At 39.7% G+C, this 22,156-nt stretch overlaps 1 protein-coding gene across 1 annotated transcript in view; it reads right to left on the reverse strand.

The window, feature by feature from the left end:
* CERS3 (ceramide synthase 3) overlaps positions 1 to 22,156 on the reverse strand; it is a 120,162-nt gene that overhangs the window by 25,412 nt on the left and 72,594 nt on the right. The window contains exon 11 of the mRNA XM_015143175.3: positions 20,916 to 21,069. Coding sequence (XP_014998661.1) covers positions 20,916 to 21,069 — 154 coding nt within the window. The remainder of the gene's footprint in view (positions 1 to 20,915; positions 21,070 to 22,156) is intronic.

The following is a 22,156-nucleotide window of genomic DNA, read 5'->3' on the forward strand; positions in this document are numbered from 1 at the left end:
GATGCAAATTAGAATCATTTCGGGGAAGAAGAAGACTGTCAGAAATTCCAGTGTCTGGATCTCACCTCCATAGATTTAACTGGTCTGTATTGGGGCCTGGCTGTATTTTTCTGTTAATGCCCAAGCCACTCTAGTTAGCTGTAGTCAATATAGCTAGCATGTAACAAGTTAGCAATATAGCAGTAACAAGTTGATCTGAAGCAAAAAGTCTGGAATCCTGGGAGACCTTCTTTAAGGTGTGAGTAGTATATCTTCTTGTGTATTAGTCTTAAGTATAATTACAATCCTCCTCTGATTCAAAAAAAATAATTAGGACTTTTTCATGAGCTGGCTTGTATAACATACTCCTGAATTCCTTTAATAGGTCCTCTTTTGTGTTTTTTTAAAGACAGGGTCTTGTTCCGTTTCCAGGCTAGATTGTGCAGTGGCACAATCATAGTTCACTGAAGCCTCGACTTCCTGAGCTCAAGCAAACCTCCTGCCTCAGCCTCCCAAATAGCTAGGACTACAAATATGTACCACCACTACCAGCTTTAATAGGACTTTTAAACAACAGGTCATCAGAAACATTTAAGCACCTGTCACCAAATGTCAGGCTTTCCCATTCTTAAACAAAAGGCTGGAATGATAACCTGATGAAGCAAAATGAAGTTTAACAAAAAGGAATGTAACTTCCAACAAAAACGAAAAATCACTCTCAGCACCAGACAATTCCCCAGCGGAGGAAATGTTGCTTAACAATAGCTCATGTGAAAAAGACATGGAGGCTTAATCAATTTCAAGCTCAGTATGAATTAATAGCATAATGTGACTAACAGCAATGGAATACAAAACTAAGCTTCATTAATAGAAATAGAATTTTCAGAAAAACAGAGAAAACAAACCTGCTTGATTTTGTCTGAGTCAGACCATATCTAGAAAACTGTGCTGACCTCTAGGTATAACATTTAAATAATCTGGATAAAATAGAACAGTAGAGTGATCAGGTAAGTGAAAAGACTTCATAGCATATTTTAGGAGGTATGTTCAAAAGAATTGTATGTAGTTAGCCTGCAGAAACAGAGTCATGGAAGAGGTGGTACGGCGTGATGATTGGTATCTGAGGGGCTACCATCTGGTTCTGTGCTGCTCTGTGGAGCTCTCCATAACTGAGATATTGTCAAGGTCACTTGTAAGGTATGTGGTATGAAATTTGTTATTAAAAATAGTTAAGTCTGGGCACAGTGGCTCACGCCTGTAATCCCAGCACTTTGGGAGACTGAAGTGTGCAGATCACGAGGTCAGGAGATTGAAACCATCCCGGCTAACACAGTGAAACCCCAACTCTACTAAAAATACAAAGAATCTGCCAGGCTTGGTGGCGGGTGCCTGTAGTCCCAGCTGCTCAGGTGGCTGAGGCAGGAGAATTATTTGAACCCAGAAGGCTGAGGTTGCAGTGAGCTGAGATCACACCACTGCACTCCAGCCTGGGCAATAGAGCGAGTCGAGACTCTGTCTCAAAAAAAAAAAAAAAAAAAAAAATTCAAGTACCTAAGTTTGCAATGACTTGAGGACTTCTGGGGCTGAAGAACAATGGTGGTAGCCTGATTACAAACTCCCCCCAACACCCCGCCATTCTCCCCAAACAGCTATAGAATCAACATGAACATATAGCTTCAGGTTTCCTAGGAAACAGAACACTGTTCAGATTATCTATAATGAGAAGAAAAAAATATATACAAATTCCCCTCTCTAGATGGCAGCCCATATCCAGTAAAAGATTATGTCCAAATACAGAGGCCCAGCCTCCTTGGCTCAACTGGGTCATCTCTGAAGGGCCACCCAGCTCTAGAGCTCTCTGTAGGGTTGGTGGAGGCCTTGGTTGCACCCACATCGAGTTCAACTTCTCCCTTTGCTCAGCCCAGCTCCCCTCACTCCCCCACAGGTGTGGAAGCCCAGGGTATCCCCAGATCCTCCTTTGTGTGCATGCCCACGCACACATGCGCACGCACACACACACACACGGATCCACACGTACATGCACACACAAACACTCTCAACTGACATGGCAGGAACAAACAGCAATAGAAAGCTTCAAAGTGGGCAAAGCTTGCCTCAGGCTTTTGCCACAGCCTTGCTGACTTGTATCTTCCCTCATTACTCTCTTTCTCTGGACAGCCATGATCCTGGGACCCTCTTGAGGCCTGGGCTTTCTCCACGTTCTTCATACTGTCTTGCATGCAGGTAGATTTAGGGGCTACCATCCAAACATTGAACAGGTAGCTGCCCGCATAGGGCCTGTTCTGGCCTTAGCCCCTGCAGTTAGGCCTCCGTGGAGAGCTTTGAGGAGTAGATCTGGGATTCCAACCCAGCTAGATGATTCGGCAGAGCCAGTTCCATTCCTTTGAAAAACAAGACCATGTTTCCAGGCTCAGAATAAAGACGTCCCAGAAGTATGCCAGTTGCTTGGAGGAATCGTGAGGCTGAGGCCCGCTGGAAAGGACAGGCATTCCATGATGTCTTAGCTCAGGCATCCCGGGCAGTGGCCATGGATCCATACGAAGAGTGCATGCCCAGGACTGCACTGCTCCGGACTTCCCGGGCCTGTCATGTGGCAAGTAGACACCGTTTGAAGAACACAGCCCCTTTGAGCATCCAGAGTTCCACAGACGGCATGCGTGCTGTTCCCAAATCAGAGCACAGATCAAGCCATCTGCATCATAAATCACTCAGGCGCTAAAGCCCACATGATAAGTCAAAGTGAAAATGTTTGAAAAACTAATTTCTTTTACCCACATCTACACACTGAATGAGTGTTCAGGAATAAGGTTTCTTTTGTGTCACACAAAGCTCTCTTCTGAGACTTAGGTAGTAGGGGTGGGGAGACAGCCACAGGGAGGGTGCGGCCACAGAAAACAGTGGGAGATTAGCAGGGACAGTGCTGGCCAGCATGGGGCCTCCCTACACCTGTTTTTATCAAGCTCTCTGGCCCAAGAACCCATTAATAAAACTCTCATATCCTGCTGTGAATGTGCAGATTTATTAACAAGCCACGAACTGTGCCTGTGCCCCCGGTCTAAAGTTCAGATTCCATATAAGACATCTGTGTGTATGTGTCTGTTTCTCTACTAATAAAAAGGAGACTATCTGTTCCTTTCAGGATTATATAAAAATTCATTTCGTTTTGGGAAATGATGTTTAAAAATAATGGGAACAAGGGATGTCAGAGCTTCTTGTACTGAGTTCTTCCCCCTCCCTCACCCTCCTTTCCAACATCAGCAAGACATGGTCTATGGTTCTGGGTACATCACAGTCCACATTTGGGACACAGGAAAGAGAGGCAGGATTGGAATCCCACAGATATCAATTCCGTGCTCTCAGGAAGCAGGTCTCATCTTAACAAGCCCTTTCATTTGCAACTGCCTCCTTTGACTTCCCATTGGCCAAATGACTTGGGTAGCCCAGCACCTCGAAAGAACTAGTATTTTGAAAACCATTGCCAGAAAACATGTAAACCAAGAAATTTAGCACACTGGAGCTAATATGTGATAAACTAGAGTATGGAAGATCCCTCGTGTAACTAAGTCAGTCCTGAGTGATTACAGGGAAGAGAGGTCTGCTGTTGGAAACAGATGCCAGCAGCCAGAACCTCTTTGAGTAAACAGGGAGTACTGAAGAAAACTGGAATCAAAGCTTGTTTTACACTGGCTAGCCATATGCAGAAAACAGAAACTGGACCCCTTCCTTACACCTTATACAAAAATTAACTCAAGATGGGTTGAAGACTTAAATACAAAACCTAAAACCATAAAAGCCCTAGAAGAAAACCTGGGCAAGGTTTGACCATTCAGGACAATATGAACATTCAGGACATAGGCATGGGCAAAGACTTCATGACTAAAACACCAAAAGCAATGGCAACAGAAGCCAAAATTGGCAAATGGGATCTAATTAAGCTAAAGAGCTTCTGCACAGCAAAAGAAACTAGCATCAGAGTGAACAGGCACCTATACAATGGGAGAAAATTTTTGCAATCTATCCATCTGACAAAGGTCTAATATCCAGAATCTACAATGAACTCAAACAAATTTACAAGAAAGAAACAAACAACCCTATCAAAAAGTAGGTCAAGGATATGAACAGACACTTCTCAAAAGAAGACATTTGTGTGGCCAGCAAACATGAAAAAGAGCTCATCATTACTGGTCATGAGAGAAATGCAATCAAAACCACAATGAGCTAGCATCTCATGCCAGTTAGAATGGTGATCATTAAAAAGTCAGGAAACAACAGATGCTGGCAAGGCTGTAGAGAAATAATGCTTTTACACTGCTGGTGGGAGTGTAAATTAGTTCAACCATTGTGGAGGACAGTGTGGCAAATTTCTCAAGGATCTAGAACCAGAAATACCATTTGACCCACCAATCCCATTACTGGGTATATACCCAAAGGATTATAAATAATTCTACTATAAAGACACATGCACACATATGTTTATTGTAGCACTATTCACAATAGCAAAGACTTGGAACCAACCCAAATGTCCATCAATGATAGACTGGATAAAGAAAATGTGGTACATATACACCATGGAATACTATGCAGCCATAAAAAAGAATGAGTTCATGTCCTTTGCTGGGACATGGATGAAGCTGGAAACCATCATTCATAGCAAACTAACACAAGAACAGAAAATCAAACACTGCATATTCTCACTCATAAGTGGAAGTTGAACAACAAGAACACATGGACACAGGGAGGGGAACATCACACACCAAGGCCTGTCAGGGGCTGCGGGGAAATGAGAGGAAGATCATTAGGACAAATATCTAATGCATGCAAGGCTTAAAAACTAGATGACGGGTTGATAGGTGCAGCAAACCACCATGGCACATGTATACATATGTAACAAACCTACATGTCCTGCACATGTATCCCAGAGCTTAAAGTAAAATAAATAAATAAATAAAATAAGATGCTAACAAGACAAAAGTTTTTAATAATGCTAACAGACCAGTTTTGCATAATCATAATGATAGGACACCAGCTATAGGGGATTCTAAAAGTACAAAAAAAAGAGATTGTTTTGCTTATTTAAACACCCTAGTATACTCTTTTCCATCAGAGGTCAGTTTGCCTAAAATTAAGAGCTAAAAAGACACACTGTTGTCATCAGCAACAGAGAGAGACACTGCAACATCTAAATGTGGTAATCATGACAATCCTATAGGAAGCAGCATCTGTTGTTTCCTGACTTTTTTTTTTTTTGAGATGGAGTCTCGCTCTGTTGCCCAGGCTGGAGTGCAGTGGTGTGATCGCGGCTCGCTGCAAGCTCCGCCTCCCGCGTTCATGCCATTCTCCTGCCTCAGTCTCCCAAGTAGCTGGGACTATAGGCGCCTGCCACCAAGCCCAGCTAATTTCTTTTTGTATTTTTAGTAGAGACGGGGTTTCACTGTGTTAGCCAGGATTGTCTCAATCTCTTGACCTCGTGATCTGCCCGCCTCAGCCTCCCAAAGTGCTAGGATTATAGGCGTGAGCCACCCCACCCAGGCTCCTGACTTTTTAATGATAGGAAAAAAAGACAGAAGATTCTCCAAAAAGCTTGAAAAAGATATCGAACATCCCAGTATAAGAAAACGTCTGGGCCGGGCGCGGTGGCTCACACCTGGAATCCCAGCACTTTGAGAGCCAGGTAAGGCGGCACACACCTGTGTTCCCAGCTACTTGGGAGGTTGAGGTGGGAGGATCACTTGAGCCCAGGAGGCAGAGGTTGTAGTGAGTGGAGATGGTGCCACTGCACTCCAGCTTGGGTGACAGAGTGAGACCACCCCAAGAAAAGGAAAAAAAAAAGGAAATATCTGAACAATGTTATCCTGGGGTGGAAAAAAGATATCTAACTGAAAACTAGGTCACTGTTTTGCACAACCCTCAGAAGTGTGGTGGCCTCCACTTCCCAAACTAGCAGAGGAACCCCTTTTCAGTTTGGTGCTGCTTCCATCTCAGAGTGCGAATGCGTGGTTGGGTCCTCTTCTGAGCTCTCATCTGGGTGCCTGTGTTGTACCTGTGGATCTAACCTGGGGACCTCCCAGTCAAGGACAAAGCCACAGTACTTCTATGGGGTCAGGAGACCTGGGAAGAGGCCAGTTTATCCATCAGCCCTGCTTCCCACTCATAGAACATTTTCTTGCTTTTATTACCTTTGAGCCATGCAGATGGTTACCTATTCAACTTCAACTTCTTATAAACAACTCTACCCTTTATAAAAACTCAGGCTTATGATTGTTTTAAGGTAGAAAAATCCCCTAATGGGGATACCATTAATGAGATTTTTCTAGAGTGCCCTCTATGAAATTAATTCATTGATTAATTCATTGGTTACTTGTTAATCAATTACTTGTAAAGTAATTAATTCAATTACTTGTAAAGTGATGATAACAAACACTGAGCAAGGTAGAAGATACCGTTATGAAATTCGTGAGAGGCCAGGTGCAGTGACTCAAGCCTGTAATCCTAGCACCTTGGGAGGCTGAGGTAGCCGGATCACTTGAACTCAGGAGTTTGGGACCAGCCTGGCCAACATGGTAAAACCCCATCTCTGCTAAAAATACAAAAATTGGTCAGGTATGGTGGTGCATGCCTGTAATCCCAGCTACTTGGGAGGCTAAGGCAGGAGAATCACTTGAGGCAGAGGTTGCAGTGAGCCAAGATCGCACCACTGCACTCCAGCCTGGGCGACATAGCAAGACTCTGTCTCAAAAAGTTAAAAAAAAAAAAAAGAAAAAGAAAAAGGAAAAGAAAGAAATTCGTGAAAGCTGAGCATAAGCCACACTAAATACACACTCAGGAAATATTAATACGTATCAGTTATGTTTTGAGGACGTATGTTCACAAATACAAAACCTCTGTGGAGGCCGAGGTGGGTGGGATCACGAGGTCAGGAATTCGAGATCAGCCTGTCCAACACAGTGAAACCCTGTCTCTACTAAAAATACAAAAACTAGCTGGGTGTGGTGGTGGGCACGTATAATCCCAGCTACTTGGGAGGCTGAGGCAGAAAAATAGCTTGAACCCAGGAGGCGGAGGTTGCAGTGAGCCGAGATCATGCCACTGTGTTCCAGCCTGGGTGACAGAACTAGACTATGTCTCAAAAAAAAAAAGAAAAAAAACCTCTAGGGAAGTAGAAGAGCCCAGTATTAGCAACATGGGCTCTGAAGCGTCAGGCTTCATGGGGGTGAATCCTGCTGCTGTGTGACATTAGGCAAGTCATGTAACTTCTTCATTTGCCCTCATTCTCTTCCTCATAAAAGAGGGATGACACAAGCTGCTCCACAGAGTCACCAGGAGACTCAAGGTCAGTAGGAATTCACATATGTGGACATGCATGGCAAACTGCAATACAATAGCAAGGCCTTACAGAGAGGAGCCACAGTGTCTTGGTAGACATTAATGGTGTCTTGGTAGACATCAGTGGTCTCTTCCATTGATGTCTTCCAGTTCTAAAATTCTATAGGAATTCCATTTTGTTGTTGAGCTGAATATATAGTGTAGAAGAACATTCAGATTTGAAATTCTTGAAGCCAAGCAACTCAGTACAGTTATTTTTACCATTACAAGTTTACAAATTATGCTGTTCCTTGAATAAATTTCCAAGCTAGTTAATTCGTACAAATATTCAGAAATATAAAAATATAAGTTGATGGTATTTCTTTTTTTTTCTAGACAGAGTCTCACTTTGTCACCCAGTTTGGAGTGCAGTGGTGTAATCTCGGCTCACTGCAAGCTCCGCCTCCTGGGTTCATGCCATTCTCCTGCCTCAGCCTCCCGAGAAGCTGGGACTTCAGGCGCCCTCCATCACACCCGGCTAATGTTTTTAAATTTTTAGTAGAGATGGGGTTTCACCATGTTAGCCAGGATGGTCTTGATCTCCTGACCTCGTGATCTGCCCGCCTCGGCCTCCCAAAGTGCTGGGATTACAGGCGTGAGCCACCATGTCCGGCCTAAATTGATAGCAGTTCTAACATACTTTATTTCAACAATCAGTCTTTGTGGTATTTTTATAAATTATTGTTCAGCAAAGTGCAGTTTTACATTCCTTCTTACCTACGAGCAGAATAGCTTAGAGGCTTCTTGAATGTTACAGACTTTGTGTTTCTTCCCTAACGTGTTGACATCTGTGAGAATGTGTCAAAAATGACCACCTGGAATATGAGTCATGAAAGTCAACTGGCAGAAGACAGCTTAGAAAACTGTCACAGGAGCCTTTGGTTGCAAGTCAAGGACTCACAAGGTCAGCTGCAGCACTGTCTGCCTGAGCAAAATGAAGAGACTTGCTGAGAGCCAACTGCCCGACAACGACTCATTCACAGGCTCTCTGTAGTTTGGTAGAAAGAATCTGCTAAAGTAGTAATATTGATCATATTGATCATGACAATGGCAGCTAACATTTACAATGTGCTTACTATGTGCCACCCACTGTTCTAAGGGCTTTATCCTTCAATGCAGGCACTAATATCATCATCCCCATTTTACAGGTGAGGAAACTGAGGCAACAAATGAAGTAATATGCCCAAGATCACATTGCCAGTGAATGGGAGAGCTGAGGTTTGAATCTACACGGAACCTGTACTCTTAGCTATCTAACTGCTTTACTTGGAAGTGATGTGAGAAAGAAAAACAAAATATTTTCTTATGCTTTAAAAAAGTTCAAAAGTAAGTTAAAAGATTTATGCTGTATTTTAATCTATGATCTTGATTACTCATCAATTGGATTATGTACCCACTTTTTTTTTTTTTTTTTTTTTGAGATGGAGTCTAACTCTGTCTCCCAGGCTGGAGTGGAGTACAGTGGCATGATCTCAACTCACTGCAACCTCCACCTCCCTGGTTCAAGCAATTCTCCCACCTCAGCCTCCCAAGTGGCTGGGATTACAGGCCCATACCACCACGCCCGGCTAATTTTTGTATTTTTAGTAGAGACAGGGTTTCGCCATGTTGGTCAGGCTGGTTTTGAACTCCCAACCTCAGGTGATCCTCCTGCCTCAGCCTCCCAAAGTGCTGGGATTACAGTCATAAGCCACTGTGTCTGGCCTGTATTCACTATTTACTTTCATTTTTTAAAAATTTTGTGGGTACCCAGCAGGTATATACATATATATTTTTTAACTTTTGAAAATTTTTGAATATTTACTATTTTATAACTCCATACAAGTATTTTAAATTAATTTTCTGGTTTTTCTAGTTATTTTTTTTTTTTACCTTAATTCAAATAAAGAATAATTTAAAGGGTGAAGTGTTACAAGTTAAGAGACTCAAGTTCTACTCTTGGCTTTGCCACGAAATTACTGTGTGAATTTGGTCTAGGCTTCGGTTTCTTCATGTGTATTAGTGTGTGCCTTTCTTTAGCTAAAACAGTCCGGTGTATGTAAAGTATCATTCTATGAACTGAAGAGATCCTGCCTGTTGAGTTGCAGATGGCTGGGCAGGTTGCCAAGGGGCTAGTTTCTCCATCCTGGCTTTCATGGCTGCATGCTACAGTTGTCCCCACATGTCTTGACTATTCACCAGCACAAGATGTCACAGAGACATGCTTGAGTTGGCCAGGATCCAGGATGATATTTAGAAAGAAGAGAATAAAAGCTTAAGGATGATCAAGTTCTCTTAAGTAATGTTAAACAAAAGCATACTATTTCCTTCTAATTTCCTCTCAAGGCACTTCTCATGTTAGCAAAGAAAATGACAAGATGAGTGTCAGCCTGTCATATTTTCTGATGTAATGTATGGGCTAGTAGCTCATCACAAAATCAACCATTTTATAGGAACTAGATAAGTTTCAGTGCCAACCCTTGTTCTCAAGCAGCAGGATGCCTACTAAGCAGGTCCATATATGCTAGAGTTTTGAAATTATAGTGATATTTTTATTTTTAAGGCATTCAAGAGCAAAAGCAAATAGTGGAAGGTTCTCATTCATCAAATGCAATGACCTTATTGTTTAGGAAAAATAAGATGTGACTATTACCAAAAATGCTGTTTTTAGAAGTATAATCACCTTCTTCTTTTCAGTCTACCATGAAAATTCATGGAGACCAAAAATGATTAATACATTATTTTGTAACCTGCTACCCAAAACAGGGTGGTTTTCCAAATTTTGTATCCTTTGCATATTTAAAGTTATTTACTGAGACTTTTCCATGTGTAATGAATTGAAGGGACAAATTCACAATCTCTGTTACAAGACTTAAAAGAAATTTTTGGAGGCTTATGAACGTCTGCAATTTCATTTGTAAAGTATCCAAGAATTTGTCGCCTTAGTAACAATTAAATGCATTAAATGCTAAATGCTTATTAAATAGAGTTGAAAATTGATTTTTTAGTTGTTCCTCTAAGGATTTTAACTCCAGCCTCTAGCCCTCTCCTCCCCTTTGCAATGCAACTATGTCTTCACATAGTGTTCTTTAAAAGGAGGCTTTATGGCTTTGGAGGAATACGCTGACTTCACAGCCAGTTTTGCCACTGCTGTGGAAAACACAGTACACATGCAAGCCAGCTGAAGTCATACAAACTGCAAGGATTACGGCTGTGGGGGCCTCCACAACTCCTGTCAAACTGCAATTAGAAACAGCTTCTCAAAAGGACAACATGAGAAATTAGAAATTCTTGTCCATGGCTCCCCAACCTGCTGGGTTTCTAATCAGGCCTGGCATGACCCATTAGAGATCAGACATAGGAAAATCACAATGAAACTAGGGTATCTTCTGTTTTCCAAGTTTCACTCCCCCTGGATCCTTTCCAAGCCTGTAATTATTGTCTCTCACCAGTTAATAAGGGAACCGTTTCTCCACGGGGACAGAAGCTTTTGGAAGGCTGGACCCAATCATTACAGGCTCAGTCCAGGGCCCTTCCGTCACACCAACTACTGCAGGTGCAAATTATCTAACTGATTGAGTTCTTATTTAACTTATCTCAGTTACTTCAACTTTATCACTCAGAGAATAAGACAACTTTTTCAGAGATCATAGAAAAGCTATTTAGAACTTTAATAAACTAGAACCATTCAATGAAAAACTAGAACCATTCAATGAAAGTTTTTTTTCTTGGCACCACAACTTTAAGGGGGAAAGTTGTCTCTCAAGAAAACAAGGTCATCAGTAATTTAGTTAAAGAAGAAACTTCTCATTTTTTTTTTTAGATTAATCGAGATGTGGCCTAATTTCCCATACCTCTGTCAAGATCTAGAAGCTAAGAGATGGTAGAAAACTCAGAGGTCAATTATGGCAATTTCCATTTCCTTTGCCAACTCTTCAATGATCTTTGAGACACATTTACTAAAGTTGGAAAACTAATTAATCAAAGAGTTGATTAAAACTGAGCTTATTAGACTAACTGCCAGCATCCTTGGTAAACACAAGTCACTCAATCTGACAATACAGTGCTGTATATATTATACACGGATAGGAACACCTAAATGTGAGCCAGCTGTAACTTTCAACTTGACAGATCCTTAATTAAAACTCCCTTATGTAAACCAAAAATAAAATTCTAAGTCCCCCAGCTGCCTGATGGACCCCCTCTCAGCCAAGGACATTTCAATATAAACCTGAAAATCTAGTTCAGGCCATGATGGGAAGTGAGAATCAGACACACCTCATTATATACCCTCCTTCCTTTGAAATTCAGGCACAGCTGACCATCAGTAACATTAAAACAGAGATCTTAAGACTGACTTTTGTAGCAATAAGACACCAAGTTCCAGCCTGACTCTAGTATAGCATCACATGACAGACAGCAGCCCCTGAAAGAAACTGAAGTATTTTACTCCGAAATATATTTCTTTGATATATTTTGAAATGGCCCTACCAAACTGTCTTTTGTGAAGCAAACCTACATTTTGCAGAGAATCGCCTTTCCTTTCTGGATCTTTCCTCTGATCCAGGAGAGAATGGCACCTTTTAAGGTCTGATAACAGCACTGAAGTCAGCTACCTGGAGGCTTCATCTGCATGATAAAACCTTGGTCTCCACAACCCCTTATCTTAATACAGACATTCCTTTCTATTGATTTCAGCTCTTATCTAATGAGTTATCTAATAACTCTTTCAACCAATTGCCAATCAGAAAAATCTTTGAATCTGCCTATGACCTGGAAGCCCCCCACTTCCAGTTGTCTTACCTTTCCAGACCAAAGCAATGTACATCTTACATGCATTGATTGATGACTTATAGCTCCCTAAAATGTCTAAAACCTAGTTGTAGTCTGACCACCTTGGGCATGTTCTCAGGATCTCCTGGGGCTATGTCATGGGCCACTGGTCATTCATATTTGGTTCAGGATAAATCTGTTCAAATATTTTACAGAGTTTGACTCTTTTCATCAACACTTAGTAGTAGAGTATGATTTTAAGACAAAGCAGAAATGCGATCTTTTTCAGTTGCTTTGAAGGCTCAACTCAAACTCCATCACTCAATGAAACATTTCCTAGTCCCTTGAGTTAATTTATCTTTTTATCTTTTCTTCCATAGCAAGTTTCTGGAGCCTGTATGTACCATAGGATATTCTGTACGCTACAGTTAGTTGCCAGTAGGTGAACATTCCCCACTAGATGGTGGGCTATTTCCCTAAAGTCAGGGATTATCTTATTCATCTCTGTTGCCTTTCCCTCACTGTTTTCTGGAATTAAAGCATAGAACCTAATTCAAAACAACACAACAAAAAACCTTCAATAGTCTAAAAGGTCGAATCAATAGGCTAATTAATTTTTTATTATTTAGAGAAGATGTTTTCAGAAATAAAGTATAGTAAAATGATGGACAGTATTTCAGAGAGTAGTGGGGAGCAAGCTCAGAGGAAAGCATTATGTGCAATTTGGATATTCAATAAAAATAAACATAAGGCTCTGAAGTATTATTCAATTATCATCATAAAGGTTGCCCAAAACTAGAGCACATTTTGACTCATTATGGAATTCTCTAAAAAGCAGCAATCGGGAACAACTAGAGGCATCTGGTACATGCCTCCTCACAGAGGAACCAAATAGCGAGTAGATAATCACACTTTGAACAGATCCTCTTAAAGAAGAGTGGAATTTAACAGAGAAGTGACAGGAAACACTTAAGGCAAGAAAGCAAAGGGAAGCCAAGACCATCTGCTCAGCTAAGAACCTGGAGACACTCACCAATGTGGGAAAAGGGTAAGTAAGAAATCTCAGTGGTCCACATTCCTATCATGGACTCCTGCAATCCTAGCCACAGGAGAGCCCCTCCACTCTCGTGGGCCATAAGACTAACATAGAGAGCTGCCTAGAGTTGACACAAAAGCATCACTCCATAGAAGGAGTTCACACTAGGTCCCACATACCCCCGAGTCCTAAGCAGCTACAGCACAGTGCCATTTTGAGAGCCTAGCCCTCGCCAAACTGCAGCCTGTGCTGAAGCACAACAGTCCCTGCATCGACACATTCCTGGAACCCCACTGACATCCCCCATGTGTGGGAACTGCTGTGGCTGGCTGTTGCTACCAGGGCTGAAGCAGCAACCATTGACAGTGGCCCTGATACCCCCAGTAGTGTGCCATCACACATTTGTATGTGTCCCACTGCTGGATGCCACTACCAGGGCCAAAGTGCAAGCCACTGGCAGTGACCCTACTGTCTTAGTAGTAGAGTTGCCATGCATTTACAAGTGTCCTGAGGACAGGTTACCCTATCCACAGCTGCTACATGAGGATGAAGCATGTGCTCCCTAGCCAACTACCTGCAGGTGCTACCACTGAAAGCAACCTCACTCTTTCAGTAGCAGGGCACCCTGCCCCTGCCTATCACAACCAGCACATGCGTGTACCACAGCGGGGCCTGAGGATAGGTTTGCCTGGCCTGGTTCCACACTCCCTCCACCTACCGCCCAAGTATACCATTGGAAGGCCCAGAAATCAACTGGCTATGTTCACAATGATTGGTGCCTGAGCACTCCTCCCAGGGGCCTGAGGATGTGCCCACCTAACCTGCTGCTATCACCACAGCTAGTACTCACCTGCACATGCCACCTGCAGGCCTGGGGACTGGCCTTCCTAGCCCATTGCAGCCACTGCCAACACCAGTGCAGACCACTTGGGAGCCAGAGGATTGTTGAGTGACTGCTACTGCCATTGCCCATGCCACAGCTTCTGCCCAGGGGCCCAGAGGCTGACCTACCTCCTGCCCCATCAGTGCCACTGTTGGCACCTGGGAAAGCTATCTGAAGACCCAAGAATCAGCCTGCCTGGAGCTGCTAACACTACTGCCCAAGGATAGGACCATTTGGCCCACTACTGCCACCACTGGGGCCCAAGGACTAGACCACTTGGCATTCCCATCCCCAGCAAAACTTCACCAAAGTCTCCACTAACTGCACCCTAAGCCAATGAAAAATTCACAGACACCACTGAGGTTGTTTATAGGCAAAAAAAATCACGTAATGACTACACTATTGCATGCACCCAGAATCAGAACCAAAGTGCCCTACCAACAACCACTGTAAGTACATCTTCAGGAAAATATCCTCCTCTATGAAAGCAAATTCAAAAAAATGTAAGAAGCAACTGTTATACCAGATGTGTAGATATCAATTTAAGGACACAGAAACATAAAAAAGCAAGGAAATATAATACCTCCAAAAAAACACAATAATTCTCCAGCAACAGATTCCAATACAAACAAACTTAAGATATCCCAGAAAAAGAACTCAATATAATTATATTAAAGAACCTCAGTGAGATATAAGAGAACACAGATAAACAATACAAGGAAATCAGAAAACAATTCATAATATGAATGAGAAGTTTACCAAAGAGATAGATATCATAAAAAAAGAACCAAACAGAAATTCTGGAAGTAAAGAATTCATTGAATGAAATACAAAATACATTCAAATGCTTTAAAAATAGACTAGATCGGCCAGGTGCAGTGGCTCACACCCGCAATCCCAGCACTTTGGGAGGCTGAGGTGGGCAGATCACGAGGTCAGGAGACCAAAACGATTCTGGCCAACATGGTGAAACTCTGTCTTTACTAAAATACAAAAAATTAGCTGGGCATGGTGGCATGCACCTGTAGTCCCAGCTACTCAGGAGATTGAAGCAGGGGAATGAATCTCTTGAACTCGGCAGGCAGAAGTTGCAGTGAGCCAAGATTGTGCCACTGCACTCCAGCCTGGTGACACAGCAAGACTCCATCTCAAAAAAAAAAAAAAAAAAATAATAATAATAATAATAATAGACTAGATCAAGCAGAAGAAAGAATTTCAGAACTTCAAGACAGGTCTTTTGAAATAACTCCATTAGATAAAAATAAAGAAAAAAAAGAATGAGAAAGAATGAACATAGCCTACATGACATATGGGACAATGTAAGAGAAACAACTTATTGAACTTTTGGTGTTCCAGAGGTGAAAATAAAATAAAAAAATAGAAACCTGTTAAATAAAATGATAGCTGAAATGTTCACAAGTTTGCAAGAGATTTAGACATCCAGATACAAGAAGTTCATAGATTCACAAATAGATATGATTCTAAAAGGTCTTCACTGCATATTATAGTCAAACTGTTGGAAGTCAAAGACAAAGACAGTATTCTAAGAACAGCAACAGAAATGTGTCTAGTCACCTGTAACGGAACCACCATCAGACTAACAACAGAAACCTTACAGACCAGGGGAAAATGGGATGATATGGTCATACTCCTGAAAAAGGGGGGAAAAAAACCTGTCAGCCAAGAATTCCATACCCAGAAAAATTATCTTTTATAAATGTAGGAGAAATAAAGTATTTTCCAGATAAGCAAAAGCTAAGGGAATTCATTACAACTACACTGGCCCTACAAGAAATGCTTCAGGCAATTCTACATCCAGAAGTGAAAGAATCATATCTACCAGCATGAAAACATAGAAAAGTATAAAACATACTGGTAGAACAAAGACATAAATAAATAAGAGAAAGGATTCAAATGTTACCACTGCAGAAAACCACCAAACCACAATGATAAACAATAAGAGAGAAAGAAAGAAACAAAGGATATACAGAACAACTAGAAATTAATTAATAAAATGACAGAAATAACCCCTCACATATTAATACTAACCTTGAATGTAAACAGATTAAACTTTCTACTTAAAAGATATAAACTGGCTGAATGGATTTAAAAATGACCCACTATATGCTGCCTACAAGAAGCTCATTTCACCTGTAAAAACACATATAGACTAGGCCAGGCACAGTGGCTCATGCCTGTAATCCCAGCACTTTGGGAGGCCAAAGTGGGAAGATCACAAGTTCAGGAGATCAAGACCATCCTGGCTAACACGGTGAAACCCTGTCTCTACTAAAAGTACAAAAACAAGATTAGCCAGGTGTGGTGGTGGGCACCTGTAGTTCCAGCTCTAGGGAGGCTGAGATGGGAGAATGGTGTGAACCTGGGAGACGGAACTTGCAGTGAGCCGAGATTGTGCCACTGCATTCTAGCCTGAGTGACAGCAAGACTCTGTCTCAAAAAAAAACAAAAAACAAAACAAACAGAAAACCAAAACAAAACAAAACATATAGACTAAAAGTAAAGGAATGTAAAAAGTTACTCCTGCAAGTGGAAACCAAAAGCAAGCAGAAACACCTATACTTATATCAGACAAAACAGACTTTAATTCAAAAAAACAGTAAAAATAGACAAAAAAGTCAATTATAAAATGATAAAGAGATCAACTCAGCAAGAAATACAATTCTAAATATATATGTAGCCAACAATAGAGCACTCAGACATATAAAGCAAATATTACTAGTGAGATAGATGAAGCCCAATACAATAATAGTTGCAGACTTCAACACCCTACTATCACCCTACTAGATGGACCATCTAGACAAAATATTTACAAAGAAACATTGGATTTAAACTGCACTTTATGCAAAATGGACCTAACAGACTGTTACAGAACATTTCATCCAGTGGCTACAGAATACACATTCTTCTCATCAGCACATGGGACATTCTCCAGGATAGACCATATGTTAGGACACAAAACATGTCTCAACAAATTTTTAAAAACTGAAATTAAATGTAGTGTCTTTTTAGACCACAATGGATTAGATAAAGAAGAGAAAGGATTCAAATGTTACCACTGCAGAAAACCACCAGACCACAATGATAAACAATAAGAGAGAAAGAAAGAAACAAAGGATATACAGAAAAACTAGAAATTAATTAATAAAATGACAGAAATAACCCCTCACATATTAATACTAACCTTGAATGTAAACAGATTAAACTTTCCATTTAAAAGATATAGACTGGCTGAATGGATTTAAAAATGACCCACTTATTAAATCAACAATTAAATGACCCACTTATTAAATCAATAAGAGAAACTTTGAAAACTGTATGAATACATGGAAATTAAACAACATGCTCCCAAACGACCACTAGGTCAAGAAAGAAATTAAGAGGGAAATCAAAATATTTCTTGAAACAAGTGAAAATCAAAACACAACATATCAAAACCTATGAGATAAACCAAAAACAGTGCTAAGAGGGAAGTTTATAGCAATAAACTTCTACATCAAAAAAGTAGAAAGATGTCATATAAAAATCTAGTGATGAACCTCAATGAACTAGGAAAGCAAGAACAAGCCAAATGGGAAATTAGTAGAAGGAAAGAAATAATAAAGATCAGAACAAATCTAAATGAAAGAGACTGAAAATAATTACAAAGAATCAACAAAATTAGAAGTTGGTTTTTTGAAAAGATAAATAAAATAGATTGCTAGCTAGACTGACCAAGAAAAAAGGAGAAAAGATCAAAATAAAGAAAATCAGAAACAAAAAAGACACATTACAATTGATACCACAGAAATACAAAAGATTATCAGAAACTATAGTGAATAACTATACACTAACAAACTGGAAAACCTAGAGGAAATGGTTAAATTCATAAACACATACAATGTCCCAAGACTGATTGAGGAAGAAACAGAAAACCTGAACAGACCAGTAAAAAGTAAAGAGATTGGATCAGTAACAAAAAGTCTTTCAACAAAGAAAAGTCCAGGTCCAGATAGCTTTATTGCTAAATTCTACCAAACTTACAGAGAAGAATTTACAGCAATTCTCCTTAAACTACTAAAAAAAAAAAAAAAAAAACTGAAGTGAAGGGAATTCTCCCTAACTCATTCTACAAGGCCAGCATTACCTTGATATCAAAACCAGACAAGGACCCAACAACAAAAAAAATACTACAGGCCAATATCCCTGATTAACATAGATACAAAAATTCTCGACAAAATTCTAGCAAGCCAAATCCAACAGTACATCAAAAAGGTAACATACCAATACCAAGTGGGATTCATCCCAGGGATGCAAGGTTGATTCAACATAAACAAATCAATAAATGTGACACATTACATAGACAGAATGTATAATACAATTTATATGATCATCTCAATAGACACAGAAAAAGCATTTGATAAAATTCAGCATCCTTTTATGATAAAAACTCTCAACAAACTAGTCACAGAGGGAACATACCTGAACATAATGAAGGGCATATATGACAAATTCATAGCTAACATCATACTAAATGGTGAAAAGCTGAAAGCCTTTCCTTTAAAAACTGGAACAAGACAAAGATGCTCACTTTACTACTCCTATTCGACGTAGTACTGGACATCAAAGTCAGAGCAATCAGGCAAGAGACAAAAATAAAAGGCATCCAAATTAGAAAAGAGGATGTCAAATTGTTCCTCTTTGCAGGTATCATGGTCTTATATCCAGAAAAACCTAAAGAACCAAAAAAGTCTTAGATCTGATAAATAAATTCAGTAAAGTGACAGGATACAAATTCAACATAAAAAAAATAGTTTGTCTATATATGAACAACACACTAACTGAAAAAGAACTCAATAAGGCAATCTCATTTACAATAACTACAAAAATACCTAGGAATAAATTTAACCAAGGAGGTCAAAGACCTCTACAAGGAAAACTACAAAACATTGATTTTTAAAAATTGAAGAGGACACAAACAAATGGAAAGACAGCTCATGCTCATGGATTAGAAAAGTTAATATTAAAATGACCAGACTGCTCAAAGCAATCTACAGATTCAATTTAATCTCTACCAAGATAGCAATGTTGGCCAGGCATAGTGCCTTACACCTGTAATTCCAGCACTTTGGGAGACCAAGGCAAGAGAATCGCATGAGCCCAAGAGTTTGAGACTATCCTGGAAAACATAGAGACCCCATTTCTACAAAAAATTTTAAAAATTAGCAAAGTGTGGTGGCATGTGTCTGTAGTCCTAGCTACTTGAGTGGCTGAAGTGGGAGGATTGCTTGAGCCTGGGAGGTTGAGGCAGCAGTGAGTCATAATCATGTCCCTGCACTCTAACCTTGAAGACAGAGCAAGACATTGTCAAAAAAAAAAAAAAAAAAAGATACCAATGCCATTTTTCACAGAAATAAAAAAAAAAATACATACATTGGGGGAAAGGACACCTTCTTCAATAAATAGTGTGTAGAAAATTGGATATCCACATGCAGAAGATTGAAATTAGATCTCTATCTCTCATCATATACAAAAATCAACTCAATATAGATTACAGACTTAAATATAAGACCCTAAAATATCAAACTACTTGAAGAATACATAAGGGAAGTACTTCAGGGAAATACTTCAGGACATTCGTCTAGACAAAGATTCAATGGCTAAGACCTCAAAAGCACAGGCAACAAAAACCGAAATAGACACATGGGACTATATTAAACTAAGAAGCTTCTGTGCAGCCAAGGAAACAATCAACATAGTGAAAAGACAAACTGTTGAATGGGAGAAAATATTTGCAAATTATTTGTCTGATAATGGACTAATATCCAGAATATACAGGGAACACAAACAGCTCAACAGTAAAACAACAACAAATAATAATAATAGTAATTCCATTAAAAAGGGGCAAAGGACGTGAATAAATATTTCTGAAGAAAAAACATACACTGGCCAAAAGGCATATGAAAAAATGCTCAACATCACTAACCATCAGGGAAATATGCAAGTCAAAACCACAATGAGATATCATCTCACCCAGTTAAAACTGCTATTATTAAAAGGGCAAAAAGTGATTGACAGACACTGGTGAGAATGTAAAGGAGAGGGAACTCTTATATACTGTTTGTGGGAATGTAAATTAGCACAATCTCTATGGAAAACAGAATGTAGATTTCTCAAAACCTAAATGTAGAACTGCCATATGACCCAGCAATCTCACTACTGGAAATTCATGCAAAGAAAACAAACAAACAAAAAACAATATATCAAAGAGTAGAATGATAGACACCAGGTTGGGAAGGGTGTGTTGGTGGGGTTGGAGGAAGATGAAGAAAGGCTGGGTAATAGGTAAAAACTTAGAGTTAGATAAAAGGAACAAATTCCAATGTTCAGTTAGCAGGTGACTATAGTTAACAACAATACACTGTATATTTCAAAATAGCTGTAAGAGAGGATTTGAAATGTTCCCAACACTAAGAGATGATAAATACTCAAGATGATGGATACCCCAAATGTCCTGACTACACATTCTATGCATGTACAAAATATCACATAACTATGCACGAATATTACATATCAATAAACAAAAGTTTAAAAATTTTCTTCAAGCATAAAAACAAGCAGCAATTTTTAGAATTTTTGAATTTTTGACATTTTTTAAATGTCAAAAATAACATGTTCTAATAAAAGCAATTTCTTTAAAGCACCTTAAAGACCTACTTATGAAAAATCTAGCTCTATTTTACCAAAATTTTAATCAAAAATAATCAAATCAAGAAAAAAAGAATTCTGGTTAAAGCCATGAATTAACTTGAACATTCAACAGTCTGGGCCTCACCATTAACCTGGTAATGACATTAAGAGCAATAACATTTGGACAGTCCTTACCTTCATGAATATACATCTGTTGAGCATCTTCAAGATGTAATAACCCCAGTAAAGGTGAAGGACCTGCAAGATCATGAGCTGTAGGTTGAGGAAGATGTATGAAAAGAAAGGCTCGAGGTAATACATAGGCAAGATCAGCGTGCAATATAAAATCCTGAAACACCAAACAGATGAGAGAACTTCATCACAACCAAAGCGCTTATGAATTTTCAATAATAAAACAAATACTTTTTCTCCTAATAAAGCCCAGGAAATTATTGAAAGAAAAGATACAATAATATTATCTTAAATATCATTACTGGCAAGCAACAAAAAAAGTACAATCTGTCTTCTTGAAGAAAAGTTAAAGAAAACAGCATTTTTATTATGCAGTGTTTAAACTAGAATGTTTCTGTACCTTGGTTTCCTCTTTTCCAACAAGAGCATACACTAACCATTTTTACCTTCTGGTGGTGGGGTTAGAGGATTTTGAAGAACAAATAAGATAATGCATGTTTACATGAGGTTATTATTGCCTTAAAACATAATCTCATTTATTTGGCATCAAAGGTGAATAGAGAATTCTACAAAAGTAAATTTTCCAAATAAAAGAAGCTTTAACAAAGCAAAAATTCCATGAGTACTTACACTTGTGCTTCCTAAAGTAAATTGCATGCTTTATTAGTTTCATAAATAGGCTCCTGGACACAATTCGAACTGCTCCTGATGACGTCAGATGCACAGTGTCTTCAGATATTATTGCCATATGGGCCAGACATGGTGGCTCATGTCTGTAATACCAGCACTTTGGGAGGCCAAGGTGGGCAGATCACCTGGGGTCAGGAGTTCGAGACAAGCCTGGCCAACATGGCCAAAGCCTGTCTGTACTAAAAATATAAAAATTAGCTGGGTGTGGTGGCACGCACCTGTAATCCCAGCTACTAGGGAGGCCAAGTCAAGAGAATTGCTTGAACCTGGGAGGTGGAGGTTGCAGTGAGCTGAGATTGCGCCACTGCACTCCTGCCTGGGTGACAGAGTAAGATTCCATGAAAAAAAGAAAAAGATTTTATTGACATATGAAGGGCTATTTGTTCATTTCTCAAACATATATAGTACCATGAATTTAGAGTCTTTCAATATGTTTGGTTATAAGTATATTAGTTATAGAAACAATTTTTTCATGTAACATTGGGGAAACAAGAAAAGAAAATTGTCCATAACACCATCACCTTAAACAAACAATATTGTAATTTTCATGCATT

Source organism: Macaca mulatta, chromosome 7, assembly GCF_049350105.2.
Source record: "Macaca mulatta isolate MMU2019108-1 chromosome 7, T2T-MMU8v2.0, whole genome shotgun sequence".
Taxonomy (NCBI): domain Eukaryota; kingdom Metazoa; phylum Chordata; class Mammalia; order Primates; family Cercopithecidae; genus Macaca; species Macaca mulatta.